Here is a 23,013-nt window from a genome sequence, read left to right as displayed (position 1 = left end):
GGCGTAACAAGGATTCAGAATGCTGGAACTGGAAATCTTTCCTTTGGTCACATCTTGATGGTTGCGGTTTCAAGTTAAATGAACAGGATTATGCACAGATTAAAAGGTGGTGCATTTGTTGAATATGTAATATTGATTTTTTTTCCCATTTAGATGATAGGGTTGGCTTTAGTACATCTCTTTTTGGAATGCCTAGGACAAGGCACGTAGAGATAATGCACGGTTACTTTCCAGTAAACATCATTACCGTGCATGTTCTCAACAACTCACCCAAGAATGTAAGAACCATCACTGTAGAGAAGACTGTGCCACACTTGCAATAAACTACAGAGTATGCTTACACTGTTAAGGTGCCTGGTCTAGAAGCAGGCACTTTTACTACAAATCTTGTGTGCGACCTAGCACGTGTTTACTGGCTCACCTGAGACTTCGAAGTGGCAAGGGGAATAGTAGATATAACCAAATACGTTTTCAAAAGTCAGGGGTGGATGAGGGACCCTGGGTCACAGCGCAGGCCCGCTCACACCAGCCCTCCCAGTCGGGTGCGCAGGAAGAACTGCCCCTTCTCCAGTTGCCGTGCCTTTTCGTCAGGCTGTGTTATGCCTTGGTTACGGCGGAATTCTCGGCGGACAGACGCAAAGTAGAAGTCACGATCTGTGTACTGCAGCTGGCGTCCAGCTCGCAGCAGGGCCCGGTACAGGGTGAGCACCGCTGTACGGGACCACGCCGCCATTGCCCACCCGAAGAGGCTGTGGGAGAAAAAAGAAGACAATGACAACATACATTTTAACCGCCTGAGAAACACCAATTCTACACCTAGCGCCCTGCAATTATGCCATAATCTAATTGCAATGAACAATGCCTAATAAAGGTACAACAAAATGTTCCAGCTGCAAATCATGTGATATGATTATTGAAGGTGAAACGTTCACACATAATGGTCAGACGATAAAAGCAACAGAAATGCCCCGGTTACTTACCGGTAATCTTCATTACTCCGAGTCCATGTCTTCCTCGCCACAGTATTCACATATGAGCCTCAGGCTCCACACAGAACTCCAAGTTTAAAAACATCGCTCTAGTCTCCCCTCCCTCCTCCAAGATGGCCCCCAGTGGCTTCAGCCAATCCCATAAAGGGATACAAAGAAACCAACCCGACCTGAAAAACCAAGCCGTAGACATGAAGCCACCACCAGGGCCGGGAGGGAAGGGAAACTATACTGTGGCGAGGAAGACATGGACTCAGAGTAATGAAGATTACCGGTAAGTAACCGGGGCATTACCTCCTCGTCCGTCTTCCTCGCCACAGTATTCACATATGAGCCGATACCAGAGCAATCAGCTTCATGTAAGGAAAACAGACCACACCATCAGTGCAGCGAAAAACATATTTTAATATACAGAGGCATAGCAACCAAAAGGATAACCTCTCAAGGTACCCCCGCAGACAATACAGAAGAGGCAAACGACACAGAACCCCCCACCCCCAATCTGGAGGCGGTAACGGGACATGAAGGTATGTGGTGAAGACCACGTAGCAGACCTGCAAACATCCTCCATGGACACCCCTTTGAAAGAAGCCCAGGACACCGCAACAGACCTGGTGGAACGACCCTGAACAGGAAGGGAGGGGACCTCAGAAACCGAAGCATATGCCAACATAATGGCCTCCTTAATCCAACGACTGATCATGGAGAGGGAGGGTTTCAGTCCCTGACGCGACAAACCAAAATTGACAAACAAGTTGTCCACCTTACAAAAGGAAGACGTGCGTGACAAATAAATCAATAAGGCACGACGAACATCCAAGAGGTGCAAAAGGGATTCCTCATCCGAGGAAGGATCAGGACAAAGAACTGGAAGAACCACCTCAGCAGACCGGTGAAAATAAGAATCCACCTTAGGAACAAAGGTAGGATGAGGGCGCAAGACCACACGGTCCGACAAAACCAACAAAAATGGGGCAGAACGAAGGAAAGCACCCAACTCACCCAAACGCCTAGCAGAAGCAATTGCCACAAGAAGCACCACCTTGAGTGTCAAAAACTTCAAGGCCACCGACTCCAAAGGTTCGAAAGGAGCCAACTGCAAGGAACGCAAAACCAAAGGAAGGTCCCAAGGAGGAGGACACATGATCGGACGGGGCGTTGGAAAGAAAGAGACTTAAAAAGTCTAGCAACCAATGGAGAAATAGAAACCAAAGGGAGGACATGAAATGCCCGAATGGCGGCCCATTGAGCCGAAGAGTCGAAATGGCCAAGCCCAACACAAATCCATCATTCAGAAAATCCAGAATGCGAGCCGGATCCAAAAAATCCAATGACAGCTCACGACCAACACACCAAGAAGCAAAATTATCCCAGTGCTTGGTGTAGGACTTAAGCGTAGAAGGCCGCCGGGACTGTTGAATGACGCCAGCCACAGTCACAGAACAACCCTCACGTATCAGAGAATCCCTCTTAAGAGCCAGGCCTGCAGACCCAGGGAACGGAACACAGGCAGGGGAAGAAGAGGACCCAACAGAGGATAAGGTACGAACGGCAAGGCCCACCCCGGAGACACAGCCAATTCCAACAGTAGGGGATACCAATCAATCAATCAATCAATCAATCAGAGCATTTATATAGCGCACTACTCACCCAGAGGGTCTCAAGGTGCTTAGGGGAGGGGGGTCCGCTACTGCTCCAACAGCCAGGTCTTGAGTTGCTTCCTGAAGGCGAGGTGGTCCTGGGTCAGGCGGAGGTGGGTCGGGAGGGAGTTCCATGTCTTGGCGGCGAGGTAGGAGAAGGACCGTCCCCCTGTGGTGGCTCTTCGGATGCGGGGGACGGCGGCGAGGGTGTGGCCGGTCGATCGAAGCTGGCGGTTGGGAGCGTAGAATTTGAGGCGGCTGTTGAGGTATCCTGGGCCTTGGTTGTGTAGGGCTTTGTGTGCGTGGGTGAGGAGTCGGAAGGTGATTCTCTTGTTGACCGGGAGCCAGTGTAGGTCTCAGGTGTCCGGAGATGTGGCTGCGACGGAGGATGTCCAGGATGAGTCGTGCTGAGGCGTTCTGGATCCGCTGGAGTCTCTTCTGGAGTTTGGCGGTGGGTCCGGCGTAGAGGGAGTTGCCATAGTCCAGACGGCTGGTGACGAGGGCCTGGGTGACCGTCTTCCTGTTCTCGGTGGGGATCCACCGGAAGATCGTACGTAGCATGCGCAGGATGTTGAAGCACGACGAGGAGACGGCGTTGACTTGTCTGGTCATGGAGAGGGAGGAGTCCAGGATGAAGCCCAGGTTGCGTGCGTGGTCTGTAGGTTTGGGTGCGCTGCCTAGGGCGGGGGGCCACCAGGAGTCGTCCCAGGCGGAGGGCGAGGATCCCAGGATGAGGACTTCCGTCTTGTCCGAGTTCAGTTTCAGGCGGCTGTTCTTCATCCATTCTGCTACCTCTTTCATCCCTTCGTGTAGGTTGGCTCTGGCGGTGGTGGGGTCGTTGGTGAGGGAGAGGATCAGCTGGGTGTCGTCGGCGTAGGAGATGATGTTGAGGTTGTGCTGGCGTGCGATGTCTGCGAGGGGGCTCATGTAGACGTTGAAGAGGGTTGGACTGAGCGAGGAGCCTTGAGGGACGCCGCAGATGACTTTGGTTGCTTCAGATCTGAACGGAGGGAGGCGGACTCTCTGTGTCCTTCCGGCGAGGAAGGAGATGATCCACTCCAGTGCCTTCTCCTGGACTCCGACGTTGCTGAGGCCCTGTACTAGGGTACGGTGGCAGACAGTGTCGAAGGCCGCGGAGAGGTCTAGGAGGATGAGGGCCGCTGTATCTCCGTTGTCGAGCAGAGCTCGGATGTCATCGGTGGCTGCGATCAGGGCGGTTTCGGTGCTGTGGTTGGCCCGGAAGCCAGACTGCGAGGGGTCGAGGGCGCCGTTCGTCTCAAGGAAGGCGGCCAGCTGCTTGTTGACGGTCTTCTCGATGACTTTTGCAGGAAACGGGAGCAGCGAGATGGGGCGGTAGTTCTTGAGGTCGGTGGGGTCGGCTGATGGCTTCTTGAGTAGGGCGCTGAGTTCGGCGTGCTTCCAGCTCTCCGGGAAGGTAGCGGTGTCGAAGGAGGTGTTGATGATGTCCCGCAGGTGGGGTGCGATGACAGCGTTGGCCTTGTTAAAGACGTGGTGAGGGCAGGGGTCGGTCGGAGTTCCGGAGTGGATGGAGTTCATCCTACGGATGGTGTCTTCGGTGCTGATCGGAGTCCAGGCGTGGAGGGTGGTGGGCGGAGGTTTGGTCGTGGCGTGCGTTGGTTGAGTGCTGAAGCTGTTGTGTATGTCCACGATCTTGTTGTAGAAGTAGGAGGCGAGGGAGTTGCAGAGGTCTTGCGAAGGGGTGATGTCGTTGTTTACGGCGTTGGGGTTGGAGAGCTCTTTGACGATGCTGAAGAGTTCCTTGCTGTTGTGTGCGTTGTTGTCCAGTCGTTCCTTGAATGCGGTTTTCTTGGTGGCGTGGATGAGTTGGTGGTGCTTGCGGGTGGCGAGCTTGAGGGCAGCCATGTTGTCCGGAGTTGGGTCTCTGCGCCAGGTTCTCTCTAGGGCTCGGCAGTTCTTCTTGGAGCTCTTGAGTTTGTCGGTGAACCATGGGGCTTTCTTGCTGCTGGGTCTGCTGGGCGGGGTCCTCAGGGGGGCGAGGTCGTCTGTGCAGTCGCTGATCCACTTGGTGAGGTTGGTGGCCGCCTGGCTTGGGTTCGTTGTGCTGATGGGAAGGTTCCTGCTCAGGGAGGTCGCGAGCTGGTTGGCTGTGATCTTGTTCCAGCTTCTGCCTGCAACCTGTTGTTGGTGGTGGTGGTGGATCGTGGTCCTTCCAAAGCTGAAATGGACGCAGCTGTGGTCCGTCCAGTGGAGTCCGGTGGCGTGGCTGAAGGCGATGTCCTTGCTGGATGAGAAGACGTGGTCGAGTGTGTGTCCGGCGTAGTGGGTGGGGGTGGTGACCAGCTGCTTGAGTCCCAGGTTTGCGAGGTTGTCCAGCAGGGTGGTGGTGTTGCGGTCGTTGTTGTTCTCCAGGTGGAAGTTGAAGTCCCCGAGGAGGATGTAGTCAGTGGAGCAGAGGGCGTGCGGGCTGATGAAGTTGGCGATGTCTTCGCTGAATTGTGTGCGTGGTCCCGGGGGTCTGTAGATGAGGGTGCCTCTGAGGGTGGTCTTGGGGTTGATGTGGACCTGGAAGTGCAGGTGCTCGGCGGGTGCAAGGGTGTCTTCGGTGTTGGTCGTGATGCGGATGGTGTTCCTGTGGATGATGGCGATGCCTCCTCCGGTGTGGTTGATGCGGTCCCTTCGGATGATCTTGTAGCCATCTGGGATGGTGATGGCGATGTCGGGCGCTGAAGAGGCGTTCATCCAGGTTTCCGTGAAGAAGGCGACGTCTGGGGCTGTGGTGTCAAGCAGGTTCCAGATCTCGATGGCGTGCCTGTGGACGGAGCGGGTGTTGAGCAAGATGCATTTCAGGTGGCTGCCGCTGTTGATCGTCTTGGTTTTGGTCGGTGCTGGTGTAGTGCAGGTCCGGATGCACGGGAACTTGCAGGAGTTGCAGCAGAAGGGTCCGTGGGTGCGTCTCGGGGTGGCTTGGTAGCAGCCCGGGAATCGGCCGGCGTTGAGCGCGATGAGGGTGGCGGCGTCGTACGTCCGGCAGGTGGGCTGGGGTCTGCGGGGGCCAGGGGTCCTGGCGCTGGGCGCGGTCCAGGCGCGGATGGGCACAGACGGGCTTACCTTTGGCGCGCCTTCGGCGCACAATCGGCGCGCCCGTTGCGCGGCAACGCTGCGCGTTCGCACGGTCGCCATATATGGCGAAGTGCAGGGAGGGTGGAGCAGCCGGGTGGCGGGAGCGGGGAGGAAGGGGGCGTGTCCACACTCCCGGCGGCGGGAAGCGGGAGGCGGGGAGCGGGGCGGGTGGGCGCAGGGGACAGCAGCGAAGGGGGGGACGAATAGAGTACAATACTAAGAATAACAAGCAGGACAAAATAATGCAGATACAAGAAAACAGGGCCACGCTTCCAACAAGGAGCAACCAGAAGCACAAAGGACCCCTCCCTCTTGATCTTCTGCAATACAGCAGGAATCAGGGGAACAGGGGGAAACGCAAATAACAGACCCTTCGGCCAAAGGAACGAAAGTGCGTCCACTCTCCAGGCATCCCGGCAAGGCATAATCGTGCAAAAGCATCGGATCTGGGCGTTGTCCTGGGAGGCAAACAGGTCCACAATCGGACAGCCAAACATCACCTGTAACCTCCAGAACATCCATCGTGTGAGGGATAAGGACCCCATGGAAGGAAAAACCCGGCTCAGACAATCCGCCACAGTGTTCTCCGTGCCAGGCAAGTAAATTGGCATATAGGGACTCCAGATGCACCTCCGCCCAACAACAAATTTGACGGCTGAGGCAACTGAGGGAGCGAACCTTGCACCCCCCTTGATGGTTCACATAAGACATTACAACCGGATTGTCCGTTCGGATCTGCACGTGGTGACCCCAAACAAGATCCGAGAAATCCAACAGACCCAGAAGGACGGCTTTCAACTCCTTGTAGTTGGAGGAAGATGACAATACCGACTGAGGCCAAACCCCCTGAGTCGTTGAATCCCCCAGAGTAGCACCCCACCCCAGCAGGCTGGCACGGTAGTGACCACTCGGGTGGGAATAATCAGAAAGGGGCGGCCCCTGGACAGATGGCCGTCGTCCAACCACCAACTCAGGACCACCCGAACATCCGCCAACATAGGAACCAGAACACCCATATCGAGGGAACAGGGGTCCCAATGCGACAAAATGTGGGACACCACCGGGTACATGTGGAGGCGAGCCCACGGCACCGTCAATAACGACGCCGACATTAGACCCTCAACCCTCAACCACAGGCTCACTGGATGAGAATGCCCCACTAACAGGGCACGAACAGCAGACATCAGGGACAGAATTCTGGGAGGGGGCAGGAACACCATCCCCAACTGAGTCTTGAACAGAGCCCCAATGAAAGTCAATTCCTGCGCAGGAACCAGAGAGTATTTTGGCACATTCACGAGGAACCCATGATGCTCCAGGACATGGCACACCCTCTGGACATGTAACTCCGCCTTTGGAAGAGAAGAAGCAGAAATTAAAATGTCGTCCAGATATGGAAAAACACTAATGCCCTCCCCATGTAAATGTCCAATAAGAGGAGCCAGAATCTTAGTAAAGATCCTGGGAGCAGAGCAGAGCCCAAAAGGTAATACCTGGAACTGGTAATGATGACCCTGAACGCAAAACCGGAGAAACCTCTGAAAGTCCGGATGAATAGCAACATGCAGGTAAGCATCCCTCAAATCTATTGATGCAAGGAAATCGTCCTGAGACACTAGAAGAAGGATCAATTGAAGTGAAACCATTTTGAACCGTTGGTGAGGGATGAAAGTGTTGACCCACTTCAGGTCCATCACAGGACGAAGAACCCCGGTTCGCTTGGACACCAGGAAAAGTATTGAATACACCCCCTTCCCCAACTGATCGCTGGGCACAGGAATAACTGCCTTTTTGACCACCAGGGAAGCAATGCCTTCCAAAAGCGCCAACTTTTTCACAGGATCTCTGGGACAAGGAGTGGCCCTGAAACAGTCTGGGGGTGTCTGGGCAAATCCAATGCGCAAACCTTCCGAAATCACCCGGAGCACCCATTGGTCTGACACAGTCTCGCGCCAAGAATCCATGAAGTAAGTGAGGCGACCCCCAACCGGACCGACACCAGGAGCGATCCAGTCAGGACTTGGAAGCGGGAGTGGAGGCGGAAGAAGCACCGGAGAACCGGGATTTATCAAAGGAAGGAGCACCCCGGCCACGCCCCCTTCCACAAAAGGGCTGACCAGCACGACCCCTCCTAGAAGGACCAAAAGCCCTCTGAGAACCAAAGGAACGGAAGCGCCCAGGCCGCTCAGGAGCAAGGAGCTTACGGTCCTCCGCCGTCTTCTTCACCATCTCATCCAAAGGTGAACCAAAAAGCTTAACTCTAGAAAAGGGGATTTTCAATCAGGAGACTTTTCTGCGCAGCATCAGCCTTCCAGGAGCGAAGCCACAACTGACGCCTGGCAGCCACAGAGGACCCAGCCGCAGAAGCAGCCGCCCCTAACGAATCAAAAGACACATCCGAAAGTAGGCGAACCTGCTGCTCCATCATCGCCAGGGTAGAAGAGACATCCTCACCCTGGTCCAACAATTCCGACAGAGACTGAAAATCTTTAAGCAAGGACTGGATCGTGTAAGATGAATAGGCAGCCGCCCGAACGGAAAAGTTGGCAGCCGCAAAAGTGCGCTTCACAGCCCCATCAACCTTCCGATCAACAGGGTCAGCAGGAGAAGAATCCTCAGAGACCACAGACCCATGGGACGACATACTGGCCATCAACGAATCCACCTTGACAGATGAAGGAAACTTGACTGAAAAATCCTGCAGAGGATACCATTTATTCAGGAAACGAGGAAATGAACCTTTGTCCACATCTTTCCATTCAGTCTCCAACACCTTCAACACAGAAAAATGAAGGGGCAATGAATCAGGCTCAGGACGCTGATACTGCGAAAATAACTCATCCTCCACAGGAACCACAGATTCAGGGAAAACCAAGTTCCTGCGTATGTGACAAAGGACCTCCTTAAGGTCGGCCCCCTGTACAAAACGACTTTTGACATTAACCTCCTCCTCAGCGTCAGAATCAACAGCAGGAGCGTCATCAACACGCGCTCTCTTGTCAGGAGGAACAGGAGCTCTGTCATGCAATGCAGCAGCAACAGCAGAATCGATCATCTTCTGCAACAAAACCATCGAAGGAACAGACATCCCTGAACCAGAGGCCTCCAAAGAGTCAGGAACAGACACATTGGAAGAACCGCCTTCCATCGCACTAGCCACGAGTAATAACCAACAGCAAGAGACAGAAACACCAGAATCCCTTAAATAGGCAGCAGGTTGTCAAGCAACCATAGACACACCCAATGACACGCCCCCTAAGAAGTATAAAAGGCAGGAAGAAACGCGAGCCATCTCTAAAGAGGCCCTCGACGAAGGAAAACACCGAGGAAGAACCCCCCAACCAACCCTGCTAAGAACCCAGGCAAGAGGTAACAATGGCAAGGAAACAAACACCCGACCGCGCAGAGCCGTAGCAACCGGACTCGCGGTCGGGAAGGGGTGTGTCACCGGCAACATGCATTCCACCGCGCACTGCAAGACGCGTGAAAGAAAAAGACGCTGTACCGGCAAAACACGCCGTCGGGCAGCAAGCGCCGGCAAAAAGTCAAACATCCGACCGCGCGGAGACCCATAAGCAGGATGCGCGGACGGAAAGGGGGAACACGTACCATAATAATCCTCCCGCTAAGCAGGAAAACATAGGCGCGGCCCCTCGAAGCCGGAACACAAATCGAACCCGCACAAACGAGCACCAAAGTCCGCTCAGCAGGACACGTGCCGGGCAAAAGAAAGGGGGAACAAAAACAATGAAATATACAAACTAACTTCCCCCCAACCAAATACCAAGGCCAAAAGGGGCTGCTAAAGCAAGACCCCAGCCACACTCACCTGACCAGCAGGGAAGACAGCACTCGGAGAAGTTCAGAAAAAAAGTGGTCGGGTTGGTTTCTCTGTGTCCCTTTATGGGATTGGCTGAAGCCACTGGGGGCCACATGGAGGAGGGAGGGGAGACTAGAGCAATGTTTTTAAACTTGGAGTTCTTTGTGGAGCCGGGGGCTCATATGTGAATACTGTGGCGAAGAAGACGGACGAGGAGGTAATGTGGAACTGCTAAACAAAGAACACCATTTATTTTATTTTATGCCCTTGCTCCCTAGGATATGTAGGGGAAACCTCAAGAATGATCCAAACCCGGATCACTGATAATCGCTCAGCAATCCGTACCAAGAAAAACCAGGCCCCTATGGTGAAACACTTATTAGAACAAAATCACAAACCCGATGAACTACGTTGGAGAATTCTAGAGAGAATTAGAACCCCTGAAAATAAAGGAGGCCTAAAAATAGGCAAGAAACGCAAAGTTTTTTTGGATTTTCTATTTTGACACCTTCACCAAAAGGTCTCAACAACGAAATACCTTGGGAGAACGCTATCACCTGAATGTATCTTATTTTTGTTTTAATCACAATTCTATGTCAGACTTACTGTAGGATTATTTAACATTGATAGATTTTTTTCATGATCTGTAGACTTTGATATGATTCTTTATAGACCTAATAGATCCTCACGCTGAGTCTTATAATGCTACGATGTTTTCGCACACGTAGCATCATAGCTGTACAAGGTGTTTCATGTATATTTTTAAAGATTGTGGTAGTTTCAAAGTTGACTAATAGAATTTTTTCCATCCCTCAGCATTTTAATGTGGTAAACACATGAATGTTGAGACTTGGTCGCTATCGTTCATTATTGAAATAAAAACTAGAGAGCCAACCTATAATATGACAATTAACACAGTAATCGCAGGGTATTCAACACCCTAACTGTAGGCTTAGATTTAACCTTCATCCTAGTTTTGCCCAATAATAATAGGCTCGCAATAGTATCATTTTTTCAGATTGTCGATTTCAATAAAGTTTAGTTTAAAGTGAATCTCTTTTTGCGGTAATCTGTCTTCACTGTTAAGCATTAGATCCATAGCAGACATGCTGCATAGACCCAGGATAGAGACGTCATCGCGTTTTTCGACGTCATGATCAATGCGCGATCACGAGGCGGTCCCATGACTACTTTATTTTATTTTTATTTTATTTTATTTTAGCTGTTTTATAGCGCGCTCAGTTACTACCAGAGTGTCCTGGCGCGTGAAGAGAAAAACAAGCAGGTGACCAAAAGAAAGAAGGTTGAAGTTCATGTTTCTTTTTTTTTATTTCCAGTGTTTTATATAAGCTAATAAGCAGTTCTGAAAAGATATGTTTTAAGTGCCTTCTTAAATGATACAAAATTTTCAATTAATCTCAGGGAGTGGGGGAGAGTGTTCCAAGTCCTAGCCGCGGTGACAGCAAGCGACTGGCCTCCCAAACGTACTCGCTGAAATCGGGGCACCCTTAAAAAGTTACAGTCAGCTGAGCGTAATGCCCGAGTAGGGACATAACGGTTAAATCTTTTCCTCAGATAGGAAGGGCCAAGATCATGAACTGCTTTAAAAGCTATGGTAAGAATTTTAAAAGTTATCCTCTGTGCTACTGGCAGCCAGTGTAGTTCCTTCATGTGAATCCGAACACTTTCTCTACACGGCACATTGCACAGCAAGCGAGCAGTCGCATTCTGGATAATCTGAAGCCTTGCAATTAAAAAAGCCGGAGCTCCACACAGCAGAGAGTTGGCATAATCGAGCCGAGATAGAATAAGGGCCCTCGCAACTGACTCTCTTGCTGAAGATGGTAGATAAGGAAAGATCTTTCTCATGGCTTTTAAGGATCCGAAGCACACCCCAGCAAGTCTCTTTATGTGTGCTTCAAATCGCAGGTCTTCTCCAAACCAGACTCCCAAGTTCTTAGCGGGAATATTAACGGAGTTTGGCTGGGGAAAATCGGAAGGCCACAGAGTTTCTCTGAAATTGGATGGAAACTGACCATACAGCAAGATTTCAGTTTTATCTTCGTTGCACTTCAGCTGTGCTGCTGCCAACCAGTTAAACACAGCAGAAAGACACGAACGAACGACCTCAGTATTAGTATTCGCATCCAGCCACGTAAACAAAAGTTGTGTGTCATCCGCATACGCTATTATTTTTGCTCCCATTTGTTCAGCTAACACAATAAGAGGGGTGAGATATACATTAAAAAGGAGGGGGCTCAACATAGAGCCCTGGGGTACTCCTGTAGTGAGGGGTTTGGTCGAGGATGAATAGGGTGGGATCATAAATTGGGTGGGATCATCACTGCCTCATAAATTTAAACCCGGCGTTTTCCGTACATGCGCTTTTATTTATACAGGCTACATTGAGGAGGCCCCTTGTGCCCCTACATCGCAGTCATCATAAAGGAGCATATCAGGTACTTTTCTGCTCTGGCCACAATTCATATATTCTATCTTTAGAGCAACTTACGATAAATTAAATACCATCTTTGCGGTCATTTACTTTTAGATTGACTGCCCTCCGATGCACCATCTCTGTAGGAAACGCTACGGCAGAATATCGTCTGTTGTTGTCAATTGCCTAATTTATATCAGGTAACTCATTTTTCGATTTATTGGGTAGCGTGCCCCTACTGCGCATTTGTTATTATGCAATACCCGACACCTTTACTTATATTTCATTCTTGTTTTTGTCCGTTTTGTATTCCCTCTACCAGCTGCTCCGCTCTCGTTTTTAGAACTACAGAATAGATATAGAAGTTCCGTCCATCTAGAAGGGTCTTCAATCTATTTCCATTTACGATCGCTTAATGGATTCTAGTTAAGAGGTAATAGCTCTAGAGTTTGCTGTGGGTCCTTCATGATTTTCTTCAATAGATCCTTATAAAACATATACGTTTCTTTATCCATAGGTTCCTTTTGGGATATCGCCATGATACCGCTATCTGTTTTTAATTTTCGTGGTTTTCAACCAGAGCATTCTACATATTTGTGTCGCCTTATCCGTATATCTATGTAAGTGTTCACTGACTTTATTGAATTAAAATCATTAGAATGTTCATGTCTTATCATAAATACAATCGATCCTAATCATATGTAAATTGATATATTATTACAGAACCTTTGCAAGGAGTATATGGACTAATCCTAAAGTCTGTTCTTTATCTTAAACAAGCGACCTACACACTACTGCGATTTAACTTCATACATGAAGTAAGTGTGGTGTCCTATTTATGATCTTTGAACACTAATTACTAGATGGGTTTCTCTTTTCTATTGCTTGGTTATATCATGGCTTTTCCTTCTTTATTTTTCTTTCATTATGATTTGACATGAGCAGTCAGATGTTTGCTGTTATTTACATGTAAAAGCTTTAGGTCATTTGTGACTTCATATTATTTCGATTCAGGGAATTTTGTATGTACTGGAAATCATGTTTTTAAACTTATTTGTAACATTGTATTGCTGACTGTTTTTGGATAATTCAAATGCTGATATTTACTTGTATTTTGGATGAAATTACTTATGCTAATGTTAGAATATGACACAACAAATGACGCTAAGCAATCACAAGATTCTGAATGGTTTTTATTATGTTTCTTAGGTAAAATCAGTGGCTTTTTCCTGAAGAAGGCGTTCTAACCATGCCGAAACGCACGTCGATAGATATAAGTGATAAAGATCGTCACCCTTATACATTTTTGTATATTGTATTGAATTATAATGAAATGGGTAAATTAATTTGTGGAATGTATAATTAATGTTGTTTTTAATTTCATGCTCTTTTTTAAATAATTAAATATTTTTTTTTTACAGGATTCTCTTGTCTACTTTTCCCTGTATTATGTTTTTGCATTTGGATTGATTTGCTATAATTGCCTAGGAAGTTTTTCTCTCAAATTATGCCATTATCTGCCATCCCGTTTCAGTGAGTTTATATTTGTGACGTGACGGCCAGTCCAGTTTCTGGAGTAATAAAGCAACCGGACTGCTCCCACTCACTACACTTTCCTCTTCTGTCACTCTACCAACCTTGTACCTCACTCACTACTTTACACCCGGCGCTCACGCCAAAGTTCTAAAACTGCGCTGTCTTCCTTTCCACCTAGTCCCCAATCCCATTTCTAGTTTATCATACACTATTTTATATAATTGTTTATATATCCTGGGACATTTCACCGCGGGTCTTTTTTAGGTCTCGCCTGTCGATGCGCATGCGCATCGAGCAAGGCGAGACTATAGCGAGTTATCCACACTTTATCCACACTGCAAGGAATCGTGGCGATTCCTTGCAGTGCCCGTGACTTTTAAGGTCAATGCGCATGCGCATTAAGCTTATGCGCATGCGCATTGACCTTAAAAGTCACGGGCGCGTGCATGTCCCCTCTCCGCCCCCTCCCCCGTTCCGCCCCCTCCCCTGTTCCGCCCCTTCCCCTTCCCGCCGCTCGCCATATGTTCGCTCGTTCCCTCCCACTGGCAGCCTGCGGCCACTTCCCCTTCCCGCCGGGCGCCCCCTCCCCCGTTCCGCCCCCTCCCCTGTTCCGCCCCTTCCCCTTCCCGCCGCTCGCCATATGTTCGCTCGTTCCCTCCCACTGGCAGCCTGCGGCCACTGCTGAGAAGCTTGTTGTTTCTTTTCTTGGTCATCACTGGCAGCTTGAGTGCATTATGATTTGCACGATTTCAAGGCAGGGCTGCCATTTGAAACGTAAGTGCCCTGTATTTTAAATTGATTTCGCTGAGGTTTAAACCCTCTTTTCGGACTACTCAGTCCCGTGCCTCCCCTACTCTCCTCCCCCCTCCTCCTCTCCTCCCCTGCCTGCCTGCCGCATTTCTCCTCCCCCCTACCCTCTCTTCCCTCCAGCTTGTTGTTTGTATAATTTAACCCGCTCCGCCCCCTCCCCTTCGTGTCGCATTTCTCCTCCCCCCTCCCCTCCGTCCGTCCGTCTTGTTTTCCTTAATTTCCACTAGCTTAAGATAGGTAGTGTGAATGAAAACAAATTGGGATGCTAGCTTTTCGGGTCTTGGCAGAAGCAGAGTGACATTGCGTCTCTTAAAGGTCTACCATAGTTCGCTATCTACATTTCGAATGAAGGATGTTCAGTTGTAAAACACGTGGCATTTTATGGTGATTTGAAGCAGAGTCCACGGACTCACCACAGCCAGCCGGGTTGCTTTGTTTGTTCCCTGCGCAGAGGAGGCGCCCTTGGTTTCAGTTTTCTGGCTGTGGTTGCATCATAGCAGGGGTCAGCCCTTAACGCTGGTAAAGCTAGAATGTGCGCAGATGTTACGGCGTTCGTTTTCAGAATTACTCTTTCTTTGATTTTCTGATGGGCCAGTACTTTGAACATAATCCTTATTTGAGCCCTTGCATTAGTGATTCCATGTCATATTAACTTCGAGCTGTCCGATGCTGGCCTCCCAGGAGCAGGATGAACACAGCACTTTTCCCCTGTAATTTGATAGGCTGGCGACAGGCGTTGCTGCGCACTGTGTTTATCCAGCATCATCGACTTCAGTTACCGAAGCAGGCTGTGGCATCTCCCTTGCCGAAGGGCCTCGATATCCATAGGCTCGACAATGCAGCTTGTTTTAGAGGCTGTTCTCACTCCGATGCCTCGTGTAGTTGTTTTCATGATATTATTAAATTGGTCATGCCTTTGAGTAGTGCGGGGTAAATATCCTCATAGATGGCCTTTCTCGCAAATTACTCTATAATGCTGCATTATTTTTTAATACACTGCCTTTTCATTAGCCTTCCACCAACAAAACATAATTTAAAAGGTAATGTTTTGCCGCATTCTACCCGATTATGTATTGTCCTTTTTATTGTTTAGCTTAGTTTCTAGTGATTTTGCACTGTCGGATGTACATATAGTTTCATTTGTTGAAACCCTCACCATAGCTCGATTTCATAGGCCTGAATATATACGTATATTACAGATTGCACATGGACTTAGCAAGAGCGCATGTTACTACTTGGCTGCGTTTAAGGTGTTATTGAGGTCAGTGTACTTTAAACATTTGAACAGTTTCTTTAGTATTATGTCACGCATTCTTAAGCAAGTAAAGAGGTGCCTCAACTTCTGTTCCAGTGATAGTCAATGTCTTTCTGTAACAGTCTCAGCGAATGATTCTGTATTTTAATGTCCATCCTAGCATTTTAGCAGACAAAGGACATCTAATACTTTGTACTGAATTTTAAAGTCGCCAAGCTGTAATCTAAGCCACTCGTAACCCATGGTGGATATTGAATTGTAAATCCTCATTGTTGACCGACGAGAATGTACTTAATATTTGGACTTAAGATTCACGCTCTTCCAGTCAACATTCAACTGCTTTTTTGCAAAACAACCCATTGCCTCCTACCTCCAGACCAAGATCTCACTCACCCTCACCCTCACTCACCCTCACCATCACTCACCCTCACCATCACTCACCCTCACTCATCCTCACCCTCACTCATCCTCACCCTCACTCACCCTCACTCATCCTCACTCACCCTCACCCACACTCACCCTCACCCTCAACCCCTCACCCTCACTCACCCTCACTCACTCACTCACCCTCACTCACCCTCACTCACCCTCACTCACCCTCAACCCTTCACCTTCACTCACTCACCCTCACCCTCAACCCCTCACCCTCACTCACCCTCACTCACCCTCAACCCCTCACCCTCACTCACCCTCAACCCCTCACCCTCAACCCCTCACCCTCACTCACCCTCAACCCCTCATCCTCAACCCCTCACCCTCACTCATCCTCAATCACTCACCCTCAACCCCTCACCCTCACTCACCCTCAATCCCTCACCCTCACTCACCCTCAACCCCTCACTCACCCTCAACCCCTCAGCATCACCCTCACTCACCCTCAACCCCTCACCCTCACTCACCCTCACTCACCCTCGAACTCTCACCCTCACTCATCCTCACACTTACTCACAATAACTCAGCCTCACCCTCACTCACCCTCGACACATCACCCTCACTCACCCTCACCCTCACTCACCCTCACCCTCACTCACCCTCACTCACCCTCACCCACCCTCACCCTCACTCACCCTCACCCTCACTCACCCTCACTCACCCTCACTCACCCTCAACGCCTCGCCTTCAACTCCTCACCTTCAACACCTCACCCTCAACACCTCACTCACACTCACTATCAATCATCCGCACTCACCTTCAACGCCTCCCCTTCAAATGCACACCCTCACTCATCCTCACTCATCCTCAACACCTCACCCTCACCCTCATCCACCCTCAACACCTCACCCTAACTCACAATAACACTCTCACCCTCACTCACTCTCACTAACACTCACCCTCAACACCTCACTCACCCTCAACACCTCACTCACCCTCAACACCTCACTCACCCTCAACTCCTCACTCACCCCCACCCTCACTCACCCTCAACACCTCACCCTCACACAGTGCAATAGGTCTCGCAGGATTTTTACTTAAAGATTTTACATTTGCTTATTGCTTTTTTGATTTGTAAATCTTTTGCATTGCCTACAAAAAATAAAATGCAAAAGATTTAAAACAAAAAAGATATAAACAATTCTAAAAGCACTAACTCTAATGCTGCGAGACCTATTGCATTTCTAATGCTTGTTTGTTGTTACAGATTTATGTAGCGCGACCTCGACCAGAAGGTATTGGAGCGCTTTACATGAGCACCAGTCACGTTACACAAGGACACATTCATTTTTTGGAAGGCATGGGAAGATTAAGTGATTTGCCCAGAATCACAGGATGTGGAGTCGACGCCGAGGCTCTAACTTTGGTTTCCCTGCTCCAAAGTCGGCAGTCTAGCAGTGAAACCACATCCTCTCCCCCCACTGACCTGTGCTAACGCATGTTTTGCGCCACTGTCTAGCTCACTGCGCTTTCACCGTGTACAATTTCCTCTGCTGTACTATCTTACCTACGTTTGTGCCGTTCTTCGTTTCTCACTGAAAGAAAGGTGGAGAATGGCTCGGGCCACCTGGATTTGCTTGGAGGGGAGGGGGCGGGTCGCAACCCGGAAGTGTTTATTTTCCCGGTGTTCCCTCATTTCCGATGCCACCGGAAGTGGCTCTGGAACACCGGTCATTTCCGTGTTTGCGCCGCACCGCCGGGTTTCACTTCGAGCGGCGGGTCGCTACATATGCAAACGGTTAAAAAACAGTAGCATGAGACTTGGGGACACGGGGTCCCCTGCTTTGCCCCTTATCAAAGGAGAAAAGGGACGTAAACAACCAAAAACGCTCGCAAATGCGAGGCGGTCTACAACGGATGGTGTTCCGCAGCAAAGGCACTTGTTATTTTGGACCAACTGTGCCGTTATCTGGCAACAATTTATCGGGGCTTTGCACAGGTTTAGAAAACTGTCCTAGTTTGAATGCCAAAAGAACATTTATTCCTTAAACAGCAAAAAAACAAACAAGAAATGGTGTGAAGTAACATACATGCCAACAGACCCGATTCCGGCTGGAGACACCCGTTTTAAGAATGCAAAAGTTGCTTTATTTGAGCTGTCTCCCGCCTGAAAGTGCCTCTGCTTCAGTGGCAGTGAATGGAGAACATTAATTCCCTCGATTTTTTTTTTTTAAATCGCCACCTTCCTGTTTACAAATGTTGGCATGTATGACATTAATGACGTGAATGAACGCTATTTGTTCACAGAAAGCCCGCTGCAACTGTCCCACGGACCGTCGTAGAATGTTGAATACATCACGAGCACTCCGACGCCTTGTATGGGGTAGTAAGCGCTATATATATGTAAATACATTGACAGCGCATGGCTCTTGCGCACACGCACAGGGAAAGCAGGGGCGTAACGAAACTTGAGGGGGCCCCCCTGCAAAACACAGCGAGGGGGCCCCCCCGCGGCGCGGACCACCATGCCTCCCCGGCGGCGCGGACCACCATGTACCACTTTGCCCTACCACCCAGAAATCTAGCATATTTTGCTTTGAAACCTCCAACATTTAAATGAAATGCCTCTATATTGTCTTTCTGTAAGTTCTAGTGAGAAAGTGGGAAACATCACCGTTCTTTAGCCCACTCTACCACCCCAGTTCAGACATGGCCATATGCAAATCAGTCTGACCCTGTGCCTCATGGGAACATGGGAACAGTCAAGCCCGAACTGCCAAGCCATGTCGTAACATCTAACATTTGGGCCTAATTGCGACAGAGCAACCTGTCCGACAACCGACAAGCTCTAAATCAGGCCCTAAGCTTTCATAAGACCTGGAAGCCGCACAAAATGCAGGTGTGTAACTTGTTTATTCTGGCAATAAGTCATAGTGGTCATTTTGTGGTAGAGTGTCTGGCATAGCAATGCCTTCCTGGCCTAGGCTCGCTACCATCTCATTCTCTACAGTCTGCCTGCAGACAGACTTTGGCTTACGTGTGAAACAATTTGTATGGCACTAAAGGGTTGTTGACATCGATATTACATGCCGAATATCTATGCAGACCCAGGATTGTAAGATCACAGTCCGTTACCCTTGTTTGTGTAATAGCACAATTCCAGGACAACAGTACTCTCATGAGGACTCCAAAGGCTACTGTGGGGAATCCTACTTTCAGACAAACAATTAGGAACGAGATAGAATACAATTTTAGGAAAATGATGAGTTGACCTGTGAGGTGCTACGGACAAGTCACCGAATCATACATTAATCATACATGCTGCTACCCAAGTTTATGAATATCGAAAGCTAGTGTGCCAGTCCGTCATGTTTTATGAAGTCAAAGTGCTGTTATTTACAATTCAACGCTGTTTTGGCCTCACTTTAAAACAAAAGGGATTTTTTTTTAAATCGTCTTATCCATTCTCATCAAAGTTGCCGTTTTGACACAAGGACATTTCTCTATTTTAAACATTTTTCTAGCTTAGCGTGTACCATAAACTTTTATCAAAACTTTCAAAGCGTCATTCCCAAGATTTCCCCAGTTCATTATTGCTGCTTCAGTTGCATGCATGTGTTGGTGCCCCTCCTCGCGAGCAGCAGCGCACCTGTAAGGACCTTAACATTCTTATGAAGAGGTTCTGCGCTGGTAAATGCAAAGACACCGTTGAAACAAACATGCACTCACCAGCATGTAGAGCACAGCGCAGTGACTCTGTGACAAATGAGATAGGGAAGAAAGCAAGCACTGGCAAATGCCATGGAGTTAGACTTGTGTTTGCTGAAAGGTTTTAACAAGCTTCACTGGCCTACAGCAGGGTTACAGCATGGGCGGCAACAGCTTAAGCTTCCCTAACACGAGGAGCAAGAACAAGCTAGCAGACAAATTTGTAAAATATGAAGTCCAGGTGCTCAAATGTTTGTCAGAGGCCACACCCACTTCCCCCAGCTCCACCCACTTCCTATATTTGCTCCACTCACATCCTCATCTGGCACTGCTAAAAGCCAGATGTAGTACCACCATGCAATTCTTAGGGATGTCAAGGCTGGAGTGTGAAACAATATCTTTAATGCTCCCACCCTGCTCACTGCCCAATTTGTGTATTATGTGTGTAATCCCTGGTTCTCGCGGGTGTGGAAAAAAACCTCTTTTGTTCTGAGTTTGCACTGGTGACCCTAGAACCAGCAGCACATTGGCTCAGCAGCTCAGCCTTCAAGGCACCTACTCTGAGTCAGAACTTAGTTCGAACAGAGCTTCAAATGCACCTACGCCTGGGTTTCATGCAGAAAAAGGGTCACCACATTACAACATTGGAGAAGATTGTACCTCAACAATACAGATTCTAACATACCATAAAATGTGCATTTGTAGCACACACGCTCGCCCTAGAGAAAGCCTCTTGGCGCTACTGGCAGGCATTGGATGTTTATTGATAACCAACTCAATGATACTGATTAATTTTTTTGATCTTTTTTCAGTTGTCATAGGGAGAAGTGAAGTTGTTCAGGGGCATTAGAGCGATTTACGCAAGTACCAGATTACATTCCACAAGGTCTGTTTTTTTTAGGCAGGGAAGATTAAGTGATTTGTCCAAAATCACAAAAGGAGCCAACGCCGGACTCAAACCCGGTTCCCCAGTTCCAATCTAGGCAGCTCAGGCCCTTTGGCCCCCATCTCCTCAGAAAGATGAAAGTCTGAGAGGACATGGAGAGAACATGAGTTTCAACACAGGCCCCTGCAATGGATGTGCAAGTCCAGGGGGAGGGACTAAGTCCAGCTATAACTCAACTGACTCTGAGAGAGCCTCCTTTATCTTCAACATTCTTAGAGCCCTGAAGTACCCAGAAAGGAGACATGCAGGGTGCTGTAAAACTCCCACACAGATAAAAAAAATAATAACTCACCCCCAAACTACCCCGTCCTAACTGTTCAGCTGCTGATCGCAGTGGTCCAGGCCCCCTCACAGCACGGATTACCTTTGACTTGAGATAACCCAGTTTAACCAGCTGTGCTTCTTCCCCAAACAACCATTTCCGCAGCAACTTCCAGCTGGGCCATTATAGGGCTGGTGTGCTCTTATCCCAAAACACATTTAGCCCATATTTTTAAGAATGTTTTAAACATTCTGGCATCTTGTTTTTCCTCTGTAATTACTTTCCCCTTTTATCAGTTTGCTGCTGGACAAGCCCAACTCCGCGCCAAAAAGCCCTGACTGGACTTGCTGCTCCAGGTACAGGGAGAGCTTTTGGCCCAGCACCTGCAATGCAGGTTCATTACGCCTAACAAAACCACAAAAACCATAAATGATTAGACATAATATTGCAAGGCATGATCTGACATGAGGATGACGCACCTCAGAGATTGTCAGTAGGTTTACAAATCAAGATAACTTGTGCCGATTTCGCTTGACTCAGGACTCGTTCTAACAATATAATAAAACATAAATAACAAGGCATGGTTTATATTTTCAGATGACAGCATAATTGTGTTAAAACTATTACTTGAAAGTAGAAGCAGAAGACATTTGAAGCCACCGAGTAGCAACCAGAAAATGACGTCCTCAAATAAAGTGAGGTACAACTACAGTTCCAGTAATGCTATGTAGGCACCGTGGCATGCACCCATTTCATGCCACTGCCAGTTGTTGTCAATCTGATTCCTTAAAGTGCTCATGGTGTCACATCTGAGCGCTTCGGCCATCAGCTTTGCTTACAAGTCTTGAGCTGCCACGTTTCTTGGGCCTTCGAGAATGAGGGTCAAAGGCCGATCTCCTCTCCTAAGGATGTCTCGCTCTGGCTGGCAGCAGGATTTAGCTAAATTAAAAAACGTCCTGCCTGGTATCAGTCACGCTAGCTAAAGTGCACAGGCAATGAGGCGCAGCGTGGACCACACTAAGCCGGCCCCACACAACTCTCTCTGCCTGCGGTGGGCCGGACACCCACCGCACCAAAAAAAATAAAGTTTAATGTGATTTAAATCATTTCACAATATTCCAACAAAATTTAGCCTGCCAGTAGGCCCATCACCATCATCCTGCACCTCGGAGTGACGGTTACAGTCTAGTCCTGCTGCATGACACGCTACTTCAAGACAAGTACTGGTGCCGTCGTAGACCCCCCCCCCCCCCCCCCACACACACACCAGGTACGACGCAGATGGGGCAGTCAATCAAAATAGCTAGTAGTAATGGATTATGGTACATGCCCAGTCCTGGTACTTGCCGCCCTGAGGCCTCAGTGCCCCCCCACCCCCCCACCCCCCTCGGTGACAAATGTAATGTCGGATGTCGCAGCGGCGATGCAAGCTTCTCAGACTCTCACTCTCCTACCCCAAACCCGAACTGTTATGAATATCCTTCTGGCTTCCTCACGACACACGTGCAGCAGAGCAGCAGGTCATGTCTCCCAAAATTGTTATTGCCCTTCCCACTACCTGTATGTTTGTTGACTGTGGGACAAGGGCAAAATACTTCGTTATACATGTTTGGAACTTGAAGAAGAGTGGACTGTGGACCCCTGGAGTGGAGGCAGGCCCCGCCGGTGACGGACTTACTTCAGAGTTCGGTCGACAGTCACAGTCCTGAGCGTGGGCGGGCCTGGCTTTGTCTACTTCGAATCGAAGTTCATTCGTTGTTCTCTTCTGTACTCTGTCTTCTTGACTATGGCTATGCGGGCGGGGATTGCACGCCCCTGATGCCACACCTTACTGCTTATTAGGCACCAAGCGATTGCGCATGTGTTGGCTGCCTGGCATTGGTCTCCACTCACCAGCAGCCAGCCCTGCCCCCGCCGCGGCACGTGCATACGCGGCCCAGAACGGAAAGTGAAAGTCTCTCTCTCGACTCCGGATCTGAAGTGAGAGTGTGTGCGCGCTGCGGAGTGTCCGCCATTTCAAAGATTCGAGTGGCTCAGGCTCAGCTCAGCCTCAGTGTAATAACTGCTCAGTGCTCACACCAGTAAAGTGCCTCACTCACACCCCCCACCATTTCGGACTTGCTCTCGGGGTCCCGG

At 49.2% G+C, this 23,013-nt stretch overlaps 1 protein-coding gene and 2 long non-coding RNA genes across 5 annotated transcripts; 2 read left to right on the top strand and 1 right to left on the bottom strand.

The window, feature by feature from the left end:
• Positions 1–520: 520 nt before the first annotated feature.
• Positions 521–22,632, bottom strand: MIURF (mitochondrial elongation factor 1 upstream open reading frame). 3 transcript variants are annotated; one of them, XM_086963455.1, is made up of 2 exons: positions 22,556–22,632; positions 521–749 (listed from the first exon to the last, which is right to left on the bottom strand). In XM_086963455.1, exon 2 carries the CDS (start codon positions 731–733, stop codon positions 521–523), a length of 213 nt encoding a protein of 70 aa, XP_086819581.1. In that variant the 5' UTR covers positions 734–749; positions 22,556–22,632. The 3 variants fall into 3 exon arrangements, with proteins under 3 accessions (XP_086819581.1, XP_086819575.1, XP_086819579.1); XM_086963449.1 differs by lacking the exon at positions 22,556–22,632 and adding an exon at positions 17,529–17,615; XM_086963453.1 differs by lacking the exon at positions 22,556–22,632 and adding an exon at positions 17,533–17,614.
• On the top strand, positions 11,926–12,419 carry LOC147748629 (uncharacterized). Its single transcript, XR_015299721.1, has 3 exons — positions 11,926–12,010; positions 12,103–12,188; positions 12,311–12,419. It is a non-coding gene; the product is annotated as an uncharacterized LOC147748629 (long non-coding RNA).
• LOC147748628 (uncharacterized) lies at positions 12,504–13,284 on the top strand. The gene is made up of 3 exons (XR_015299720.1): positions 12,504–12,608; positions 12,712–12,806; positions 13,198–13,284. It is a non-coding gene; the product is annotated as an uncharacterized LOC147748628 (long non-coding RNA).
• Positions 22,633–23,013: the final 381 nt, after the last annotated feature.

This window comes from Lissotriton vulgaris, chromosome 1_1 (genome assembly GCF_964263255.1).
Source record: "Lissotriton vulgaris chromosome 1_1, aLisVul1.2, whole genome shotgun sequence".
Taxonomy (NCBI): Eukaryota; Metazoa; Chordata; class Amphibia; order Caudata; family Salamandridae; genus Lissotriton; species Lissotriton vulgaris.
This window is presented reverse-complemented; position numbering and strand designations above follow the sequence as displayed.

What these genes read in the sequence shown, in the direction of transcription:
- MIURF (XM_086963455.1), bottom strand. Translation starts at nt 733, where the DNA reads ATGGCGGCGTGGTCCCGTACAGCGGTGCTCACCCTGTACCGGGCCCTG.